General features: G+C 41.8%; 1 protein-coding gene across 1 annotated transcript in view; it reads left to right on the top strand.

The window, feature by feature from the left end:
• The first annotated feature begins 410 nt into the window (after window positions 1–410).
• Window positions 411–11,611, top strand: part of FBXO28 (F-box protein 28) — a 42,096-nt gene continuing 30,895 nt past the window's right edge. Inside the window, exon 1 of the mRNA XM_061625080.1 lies at window positions 411–889. Coding sequence (XP_061481064.1) covers window positions 671–889 — 219 coding nt within the window. The 5' untranslated portion in view covers window positions 411–670. The remainder of the gene's footprint in view (window positions 890–11,611) is intronic.

Here is an 11,611-nt window from a genome sequence, read left to right as displayed (position 1 = left end):
TGTGCTGGTGCCACCGCAAAGAATGAATACCGGTTGATGTAAGATGGGACCATGGCCTGTCTTAGTCTATCGGGAGGGACTCCTCTGAAGATCTTACTGTACGGACAAATTCATAATTGGGTGTCTTTGGACACATGCTGAATGCCTCTCCCTCACTGCTAAGGCCTGGTTCATTCATGCAAATTCATCACTTGACATTGACTGCATTGTATGATTGCTTGCACGTGTGGAATGGGCTATATGTGAACTGCCACATTCCTATCACCTCAGACAATATTCTATGAAGCCAGTTCACGGTGCCAGTCACCAAGTGAACCGGGGCCGTGTGTACAGAAATCAAGCGGTGACCCGCGTGCATGTATGAACACGCATGTGCGAAATAATTAATTACAAGCCCTTAAATAACTATAACCATCCCAAACGTCTCCGGAATGAGCTTTCAGGGAGGAAAGACTATGACTTCATGACAGGCATTCTGAACGTGGCTCTACTAAGCAGTGATATCCGAGGCAAGCCCGCTCAGAGCCCACTAACGACAGGAGAAGAGAGAAAGAAAGAGACACCCTACAGAGGGAGCCTGGCTCTTTAAGTGCCCTGCCGAAGAGGGAGGCGGGAACGACGCCACAGGAAGTGCCCCCTCCCGGAGCCGAGGAAGGGGATAGGCCCCAAGATGGCGGTGGTGGTAGTGGCTGAGCGGCTTCTGTCGGACGGGGAAGGAGGCGCCATGGACTCGGCGCGGCTCTCCCCCCCGCCTCTGCCCCAGCCCCGGGGGGAAGCACAACCTCTGGAGCAGCTCCCGCAGAGCAACACGCTGGTGGGGCTGCCCATTGTGGCCATCGAGAGCATCCTCAGCTTCCTGTCCTACGACGAGACCAGCCAACTCCGCCTGGTGAGGGGCCAGGTCGCGGGGGGTGGAGGTGGGGGTCGGGGTGGAGAAGGGAACGCCGGCCAGGAGCGGGGGTTCGCAGATCGTCGATGCGGGACGCTGCACTTCGAGAAAGAGACAATCATCTATTTTCTTGCCATCTTTTCCCATTCGCTACATACCCCTCCTTCCTTCGGATTGCAAGTATTTCTACTTGGTTAAAATCGGCCAGGATCCGGAATTCTGCCCTCATCCAAACTCCTGCCTTCCGTCACTGGTTCCCTCGGTTCTCCTACCACTTGATTTGGAAGTGGCAGGAGGCTCGATAAAAGAGGGAAGAGGAAAACCCAGTGTTGTGTTCGTGGTGGTCAACTGGATGACCTCTGGATTCTCTTTTCTTGATCCCCCCCCCATCAAGCTCCCGCTCTTTGAAAGGGAAAGGAATCCAAGGTTTGCGGGGAAGGTCAAGGATGAGGGCCACAGGTTGCAGCCCCTTTGCGGCAGAGCTTTTTTGCCTGCACCCTTTTCGCAAAGACTGAAAACTGATAGGATGATACTGGGAATGAGGTCTCTGCAAATGACATATTTATCTGTGTAGACGATCTCCTTGGACCCCGTTCGTTTCCAGCATTCCTCATCTTTCTGTACCCTTCCCCCTCTCCTTTCTGTATGTTAATTTTGACACTTTTCCATTTCAGATCATCCTATCTCTATAGCATTGTCTTTTTCTTTGGATGGGGTTTATCCTGTAGAGCTAATTTCCTCTACCATACAAAGAGACAGGGTGTGGTAAATAATCTAGGCCTTTTTAGTGTGTGGAGTGTTTTTTAGTAATGAATTTATCTCATTAATACTCCATAGAGTTGGAGGTAAGTGTGTATTGATAGGAGCCAATCTTATAAGATCTCAAATTCATCTAGACACAAAAAATCCATGTGATGATATTCACATGGGAGGGAAAAAATGTGTGAAATAACAGGAACATCTTACTGCATCTGACTTAGTACTATTCTTGTAAAGGAGAAATCACTTTGGATGTATTCAGTTGTTTTAGAGTTACAGAATAATGAAGCAGAAATTTAATAATCTAAGGCTTATATTATTATTCTTAAACTAGTGTCTTGCTGCAGAATAAAAGCTAGAAGATTGCCAGCATTATTGTACATCAAAATATTAAAACAACATTGAAAAAATTCCTGTAAACTGTGGCTTTATTGCTATTTGCTCAAAGCTTCTTGAGATGAGGGCCAGGTCTTTATCTTGCCTAACCTGGGGCCCAATGTTATCATTTAATTTTAGTAGATCCCCATGCATGTGGCTTTGAATACAGTCTCCCTATTTTCTTTGTAAAGATGCAAGAGTATGGCTTTTGTCTCAACTGTAGTACAATCCTATTTACTTGGAAGTAAGTCACACATTCTTCAGTTGGTCTTCTTCCCAGGTAGTGTACAACTGCATAGGATTGCAGCCTTAGACACTCAGCCTGGGAGTAAGCCCTATTGAGTGGCACTGCCTCATAGTAGACATGCATAGGATTACACTGTAAGGCACCTTTATGTGGTGAACCATGAGGTTAACTGTTTAAAGGATAAATGACTTTTGATTTCTGGTGCCTGAGATATTTGGCATTTTGTGAAAATATATATGACTATGTACAGAATTTTGTTTGCTTTATTTCTGTTGCTGTTATGTGTGACCTATGGTCAAGGCAATAAGCAAATTAACTAACGTGTGAAGCTGTGGAAATCTGTCCAGCTCTAAGGAGCTTTTCCACCTTTCAGTTTTCGTCTATTATCTCTGCATCAAACAGCATTATAGCCCATTGAAAAAACCAAAGATGTGTGTAATACCTTGGCAAACATCTTTAATATGTCTTCTGGTTAGAATACTGAAACAAAAGAAAAAATGTGCATCACTGCTTTTGTCTCATATTCCTCTGGCCTTGGAGGGAGGTTGTCATCTAACATGCATTCCAGTCCTATGCATGTCTACTTAGAAGCAAGTCTCATTCTGTTCACTGAGGCTTACTCCCAGGTAAGTGGGTTCAGAATTGCATTATCAATTTATTTTAAATACCATTATTATTAGAATTGGTTTTGCTGAGATTCCTTGCTAAACTGAAGCTATTACAAAGGATATTGTGTTGTGTTGGCCACTTCATCACTAGCTTGGGCTAACTATTAAGGCATTATAAGAACGTTACAATGGACCTCTAGACGACATTGTGAAAGTAAAGCTAACCCTTTTTTATCAGCTAATGCAAGTGTTTATGTACTGGAGGCATCAGACTGATGTAGCTAAGCAGCCAAACACTCTGTGCATAGCAATTGACATGAAGAATCCTAGTAAGGTTCCTTCCTGCTTCAGTAACTTGAAGACTAGAATACACACCGTTGATAGTATTATTGGTATATAATGCAGATTTGATAAACCTGTACTAACTGGTTTCATTTTCTAGCCCTTTTGTTGTCCCATTTGTTGGAGTAGAGATGGCCTTTTGCCCTTATTCCCATGGTGCAACTTATAAGCGCCAGGTGCAACCCTCTCCTGCTGTCTAGTTAAAGTGGCAAAAGCAATTGCGTATGGGCACAGTGACATGCTTATATTTAGACATTTTTTTTGCTGTCCCTCCAGTGCAAGAGGGAATTGATTCTGTGAAGGATGCATATGAGAATACCCAAGCTGCCCTGCTGATAGATAGAACAGCCAATGTGCTGTTTTAGGCACCTTGTGCTCATGCAGCACAGGGCCCGCTGCCTTCTTTGTGCCACATGCTTTTGCTGTTGGTCATGATGCTATCAACTCAGCAGTTCAGACCATGCTCTTAGCTATGAAGAATGAACTGAAATAATCATTTTGGGCTTCCATCTTCTATCACAGTTAAGATTATTCTCCTATCATTAAGTATAACCTGCTTGTGACGGTTATCTGCTGATCCTGAAACATATGCAGATGTGATGAACCGAGGAAGTTAAGTGCAAAAAAAAAAGAGAGAGAACGCAGCAACATAAACAAGTAAATATTCAGTTATAGGTAAACTGCTGTACTACCCATTTCAGACAGCTTATCAGACAAATGAATACGTGATAGAACATCAACAGTAGTTCTGCTGTGTTTTTCCTGTTCGAAGTTCTGATTTTAACCTTAATATCTGCAACGGTATGCATGACACTAAGCTTGTGAAACAGATGACTAAAGACTACAACAAACACATTCCTGAAAATTACTAGCCTTCTGATCTCAACCACCTCTTCCCATTTGCTTCTATAAAAATGTGCCTTAAGAATATTGGAGTATTCCTGTGTCTCTAAGATGGCTTGTTTAACTGTACTGTCTTGAACTTTCACTTTATAGTTATTTGCTGGGATCCACAGAACCATGCAACTAGTTCCTTGCGCACAAGGTGCTTTTAGTTTGTATGGTTTGAACAACAACCCTCTATGGCACATCCCCTTTGAAACCGTTCAAAGTACTGGTGGGGACACTGCTGCTCATGGGCGCTGTGTTGGTGACCCATGTTCTAGGTTATGGCAAGTAATGCTAAGTTGTTCTTCATTTGTGAACTCCAGGATTGTTGTGGAAGAGCATGAGACAGATAATTCCAGATACTATGCTTTGTTCAGTACCAGTAGCTTCAACTAGATATAGAAGCAAATGTAGTAGGTTGCCATCCAGCACAAGGATTTAACACTGTTTTGCACAATGGTTACCACCTGTGCTGATCAATAGGCACCTGATGCTTAAGTCAACCTCTCTTTTCCATTCACTTATTCCATGGAGTCTGAGGAACTTCTAAACTGGTACTTGGAGGCTGTTTTGGGATGGATGAGAAGGAACAACCTGAAGCTTCACCTGGATAAGATGGAGGTGTGGGTGGAAGAACTGGTAACCCTGGATAGAGGCATTCAACTTGTCCTTGATGGAGTTGCACTCCCCCTGAAGGAGTATGTTTGCAGTTTAGAGGTGCTATTGAAGTCGTTGCTGACTGGGGAAACTTGGGTGATGGAAGCCAGGAATGCCTTTTAGTGGCTTGGACTGGTATGTCCCTATCTAGAGAAGTCAGATCTCATCTGTCCATGCAAAAGTCTCATTCATACTGTACTACTGTCATGTGCTTTATGTGGATTTGCCTTTGAAGGCAGTTCAGAAATGTTAAGTAGTGCAGCATGTGCGTGCCCAGTTATTGACGGAGGCCAAGCAAGTTATCCCAATTTTGTGTCAGATGCACTAGTTATCAGTGCATTTCTAGGCCAAATTCAAAATGCTGGTTATTATCTTTAAAGCACTGAATAACTTGGAAGCAGGTTACTTAAAGAACTTCCTTCACCCATATAATCTTGTGTATAGTTAAGATCTAGTTCAGAGGGCCTGCTTCAGTGCTCACTGGTAAAGGGAATTAGGCTGGTGAAAAATGGATAAGAGAGCCTCTTTGGCAGTTGTTTCGCTATTATGGAATACAATTCCTGTAGGGATTAGGCAGGCTCCATCTCTCACGTTTTTAAGAAAGCTTTAAAAAGCTTTTGATAGGAAATATGAATGAGGGTAGCTATGGTTGTTATTTTATATTGATGATTTTAATGTTGTTGCTATGTCATCTTAAAGGTGTTGTGAAATGGATTTGTATTTTAAAATACTGCTCTGTGGAGCTCTTCCTCAAAAAGCAGGGTGCAAATCCCTTAAATAACTTTGTTTTGTTGTTATGTGCCTTCAAGTTGATTACGACTTATGGCAACCCTATGAATCAGTGACCTCCAAGAGCATCTGTTATAAACCACCCTGTTCAGATCTTGTAAGTTCAGATCTGTGGCTTCCTTTATGGAATCAATCCATCTCTTGTTTGGCCTTCCTCTTTTTCTACTCTCTGTTTTTTCTACTCTTCTGTTTTTCCCAGCATTATTGTCTTTTCTAGTGAATCATGTCTTATGTGTCCAAAGTATGATACCCTCAGATTCATCATAAGAACATAAGAAGAGCCTGCTGGATCAGGCCAGTGGCCCATCTAGTCCAGCATCCTGTTCTCACAGTGGCCAACCAGGTGCCTGGGGGAAGCCCGCAAGCAGGACCCGAGTGCAAGAACACTCTCCCCTCCTGAGGCTTCCGGCAACTGGTTTTCAGAAGCATGCTGCCTCTGACTAGGGTGGCAGAGCACAGCCATCATGGCTAGTAGCCATTGATAGCCCTGTCCTCCATGAATTTGTCTAATCTTCTTTTAAAGCCATCCAAGCTGGTGGCCATTACTGCATCTTGTGGGAGCAAATTCCATAGTTTAACTATGCGCTGAGTAAAGAAGTACTTCCTTTTGTCTGTCCTGAATCTTCCAACATTCAGCTTCTTTGAATGTCCACGAGTTCTAGTATTTTAGCTTTCATCATTTTAGCTTCTAATGACAGTTCTGGTTTAATTTGTTCTAACACCCAATTATTTGTCTTTTTTGCAGTCCATGGTATCCACAAAGCTCTCCTCCAACACCACATTTCAAATGAGTTGATGTTTCTCTTACCCACTTTTTTCACTGTCCAACTTTCACATCCATATATAGAGATCGGGAATACCATGGTCTGAATGATCCTGACTTTAGTGTTCAGTGATACATCTTTGCATTTGAGGACCTTTTCTAATTCTCTCATAGCTTCCCTCCCCAGTCCCAGCCTTCTTCTAATTTCTTCACTATGGTTTCCATTTTGGTTAAAGATTATGCCAAGGTATTGATAATCCTTGACAAGTTCAGTGTTCTCATTATCAACTTTGAAGTTATATAAATCTTCTGTTGTCATTACTTAGTCTTCTTGACGTTCAGCTGTAGTCCTGCTTTTGTGCTTTCCTCTTGAGGACCTTTTCTAGTTCTTTCATAGCTACCCTCCCCAGTCCTGGCGTCTTCTGATTTCTTTATTGTCTCTGTTTTGGTTAAAGACTGTGCCAAGCTATTGATAATCCTTGACAAGTTCAATGTCCTCGCTGTCAACTTTAAAGTTACATAAATCTTCTGTTGTCATTACTTTAGTCTTCTTGATGTTCAGCTGTAGTCCTGCTTTTGTGCTTTCCTCTTTAACTTTCATCAGCATTCGATCATTACTGGTTTCTGCTAAGAGTATGGTATCTTCTGCATATCTTAAATTATTGATATTTCTCTTTCCAGTTTTCACACCTCCTTCATCTTGGTCCAATCCTGCTTTCCATATGGTATGTTTTGCATATTGATTAAACCATAGTTCTGGTTCTCTTATCAACTAAAGCCTCAAATATGATCCTTATTTGATCTTTATATTCTTCTGGGGTGTTATTTAAATTGTATTTTGGCATTATGATTGCTTTGTTCTTTAGCTTTACTGTGATTTTCGATATTATCAGTTAATGATCTGTACTGCAGTCTGCTTCTGGTCTTGTTTTCGCAGAAAGTATGGAACTTCTCCAATAACTATAGAGAAATAAAAGCTTGCTAGTTTAGAGTAGCAAGGATTGGCACAGGCTTCCAGGTGCAGTGCCTGCTCAAAATATGTCTGGAAGCTTTCAGAACGCATCAACCTGAACTTGCTTCCTATACTAACTTTTATGCTTACTAGACTTCCCAGCATAAGTTAAGTATCCTGATCCAAAGAAGTGGGAGGATCGGGGCTGCATCCACAGAGCCTTTCAGAAAGGATTAACTCACTGAATTGGTGCAATTTTAACTTCTGTGAAAGGGTTCTGCATGCACAGCCCTAGTTGCTGGATTGGAGGGCAGTGGACTCTGAGTGCAAGACATGATGAGTGGATATAGTTTCCCATCCTGCTGTGGGAAATGTGTCAATCGTATCAGTACAGAGGCATTTTGTAAGCTCTTCTAGACAATTTCATGGTTCTGCTCATGGTTGTATGTCAGTTTAAATAACACATGCCTTTATTATTTAAAAATTGCTTGAGATTATTTTTATAGTGTCCCTGGATAGTTCTAGAAACTGTAATGAGAGCAAGCAAAAGAACTGTACATTCTGGTACATATTAAAATTGCCCTTTTCAATGAAGCAAGGCAAAATTCACTACACATGAGTTATAGTGATGGTCATCAAGTTGGATGGCTTAAAAGAGGATTAGATAAATTCCTGAAGGATAAGGGTATCCATTGGCTACTCGCCATGATGGCTCTGTTCTGTCTCCACTGTCTGAGGCATTATAAGACTCTGAATACGTTGCTGGAAATCACATATGGGGAGAGTGCTGTTGTACGCAAGTCCTGCTTGTGGACTTCCCATAAGCATCTGTTTGGCCACTGAGAACAGGGTGCTGGATTAAATGGACCTTTGGCCTGATCCAACAGGGATTGCTTTATGTTCTTTAATACTGCAGTCAGAGCTGTGAGTACTCAGCACTTGTGGGGAATTGCAAGAAGGCTCCAGAATCTAGCGTCCTAATTCAAGCTTTCATTAAAAAAAAAACAAATCCCCCAAACACAGTTTCTAGTGTTTATGGCTACAAAGTTTGAATATGTGGATAATGCTTAGTTGAACAGCAGAAGCCAAAGGAATTGTTAGAAGTGATTTTCAGGAGTCAGGTGCTGGAATTTAAATGCCTTGCATAGCTTCTCTCCACCATTCCTTTCAAGTGACTAGTAGGAGCAGAATAAATAATTCTGCAAAACATAAGAGATCATGCAGCCTTGCACAATTGATACAAGTAGTGGAATTTGCTAACTCAGCATGGAATTTGCCTCTCGACCCCTGCTTCTCAAGTATAACATCGCTAACTATATCACAACAAGAGATTGTATTGAAAGGCATGTCTTTTCTTGAATTTAGCATTTGGATATGAACATTCCTTTCTATAAATATGGTCTCCTATGGCTACCAGAAATTTTACTCCAATAGCAAGAAGCAGAAGTCTATAGTATACTTCAGTATATGAGTAAAATGTTTTTGACAAGCTTCCAGCAACACAGAGACCCAGTTGGTACAATCAAATCCTGGTTTAGAAAGCCACAGTGTGCATGAGCTTTCTGCACCCACACAAGTGGGGAAACAAACCAGAAAGCTGTAGTTAATCATAACTTCCCAAGATGTACAAACCTTAATGGCTTCCAAGCAAGCCAGAATTCAGAAGCTGACGAATTGTTCCTGGCTTATTTGGAAAACATTAAACTTAGTTCCCAGTTTGCATGCAACAGGAAGCTGCAATTAACTGCACAACTACAGTTGCCAAAGGAAAGAGTGAAGCGGGAGTAAAGGGGCTTCAGGTAGGGCAGGAAACTCATGCATATCTTGGTTTATTAATCCAGAATTTGATCGTGTGGACATGGCCAGTTGAGAGTGTCTTTCAAAATGACATTAGGCTAACTTGGTGTCATCTGTTTAAGGACGAGGAATTGCTGTAGGAGTGTATAGTATACTTGTGTACAGTATATGTCCCCCTCCCACATACACATATGCAAGTATATGCACAGTATATATACAGAAGGCACTGAGTGCCTTCCGCTCCTCATTTCTAAATTCCCCTCATTTGGCAGTTGCTACAGATAGATGCTCTTACTGTAACTTGGTGCAGCAGGAAGCAATACTCTGAATCTCACTGTCTCTTAGAAAAAATGGTATGCTACCAAGCTCCGCCATATATGCGAGGGGCCAAATTTGTGTTTTTCCTGCTACTTTGTACTGAAAGCTGGTATAAAGCAGTAGTTGGAATGAAAGGTGGAAAATCCATGGTCCAAATGTTGCCATAGAGGAGGAGGCAGTATCTTGCATACGCTAGGCCCAATTTGTTAATGCAAGCTTGCATTTTGCCAGTTGTCTGGAGTGAGTAGTGGTTGCCCTAGCCAGGGGGCACTCAAAGAAAAGGAAGGGAAGACTTGAGTAGCCCTCCTGTAGCTGTACATGCAGCTAGCCAAGGTGTGCCGCTGGCTGTGTGCACAGTTCCAGAGAGCTGCTGCCTTGGTATGTCACTGAGCTGACGGTCTGGTTTAGCTCTTTCTGTGTCCAGGAAAACTGTGCAGAAGAGGTTGTCAGGATTAGTTATGTCACACCCAGAAATATGTGCAGTCCTGAAGTAAGGGTTTCATAGTTCAAAGCAAGCCCCTTGCATGGTCTTCAAAAGAAAACAGGGCAGGTCTTGGGAACAAGCACTTGTTTGGAAATATGCTCCCAGAGTCTCAATCCTCTTTGGAAGCAGACTGCTGTTTTATTTATTTATTTAATTTATACCCCCACCCTTCCAATAGGAGCCCAAACCTTCTAGACAAGAACAAAAACAGCATTGCACAGAGTGCTGTAGTTGTTCTTAAGATTAAAGGTATGCCCACATATTGGTTTGGTATTCCAGGTATGATAGTGAATCCAGGACTTCCCAGAGACTATGGATCCAGGGGTTTCAGGAAAGATTGTGCCCCATTAATAACAGGCTTCCATAGTTCTCTTGAGATTATAGGATCTGCTGACCACTGTTTTTTCACTCTTTCATACTAGCTGGTGAAGAATACTATCTGTTCTCCTCCCCATCATCATTGACCTATGCTTCTGTTTGTCAGTTGTTCTTTGTGGTCTCTGTGCAGTTGCACATGATTTCTGTGCTTTTTCAGCAAATTTCTTAGATGTCCAGGTGCCTATCTTCCCCGGGGGCGGGCGGTTCCTGCCTTCCCACTTGAGTCTCTTTTGACCCGCCACAGCAATGGCTTGTCAAGAGAGAGCTTTTTGTGAAGGTGTGGGAGGGAGATAACAATCTTGTTATCTTTAAATGGATTATATTGGTTCTTTTTCTCTTACAGTTTTTTTCCTTGTAAAAAACAGGCTAAACCATTTAAAAAACCTTTGGCTCTGACAATAGTATGAAAAACTCACTTTCTTTTTCACAGCTTTGGTTGCTTTTCAGGCTTATTGACCAGGACATTTCTAAGCCTTGCAGGCTAGGCATTTTTAAGATACTGGTATCAGTTGGATATTTTAAGAATTTGCCATTTGTTCTCTGAAAAGCAGTCATTAATATAGCAGGGACTGAAGGTAGGAGGACAGTGAAACAAGAAGGGGATTAGGATGGCCTTTGCACCATCTTGATACCACTCAGTTCAGCCTCTCTCAAACTGGCCACATGTCATGCTGTGCATTTACAACTATAGACTATCTTCTCAGGATTTAGATTGCATTGGATTGGACAATTAGCTTACTACAACTTAAAAATTCTAAAACCATTAGGTACTGTGCAAAAAATATTGCATGAGCTAGACCAGACCCTCTCTGTGACTTATAATCTAATCAAAGACCAGACATACAAAAATGTATTTTAATTATTTCAGTTTAATTCAGCTTTTATTATTCCATATTGCATTTTAAAGCTTTTATTATTCCATATTGCATTTGTTTTTGTTTGCTTTGTGAGCCCACTAGAGAACTCCTGTTATGAGACAGCTATATAAATGCGGGCAGTAAGTAAGCAAGTGGATACAATCCTCCAGCAAAAGGAAAGAAGATAAATAGGGAGGGTCAATTGGGGGAGAAAAGGAGGGTTGAATGTAAGTAATGGAGAAAGTGAGTTGGTGGCAGAACAGAATAAAAATTACTGTGCTGCATCACATCCAAGATCCATGTAGCCCAACATTCTGCCTTCAGCATTTATGCACTGGGAAAGATGATCCCCATTCTGTATTAATCGGAAGTATAATATTATTTAGGTTCCATTCCTAGCTATGATAACCAATATCTACCCTTGGTGAATTTATTATTTCTTTAAAATACCTCTTTGCTAGTGCCATCACAATATTCTGTAGCAATTAACTTCACAGAACTAAAG

This window comes from Rhineura floridana, chromosome 4 (assembly GCF_030035675.1).
Source record: "Rhineura floridana isolate rRhiFlo1 chromosome 4, rRhiFlo1.hap2, whole genome shotgun sequence".
In the NCBI taxonomy this organism is placed as follows: Eukaryota; Metazoa; Chordata; class Lepidosauria; order Squamata; family Rhineuridae; genus Rhineura; species Rhineura floridana.
This window is presented reverse-complemented; position numbering and strand designations above follow the sequence as displayed.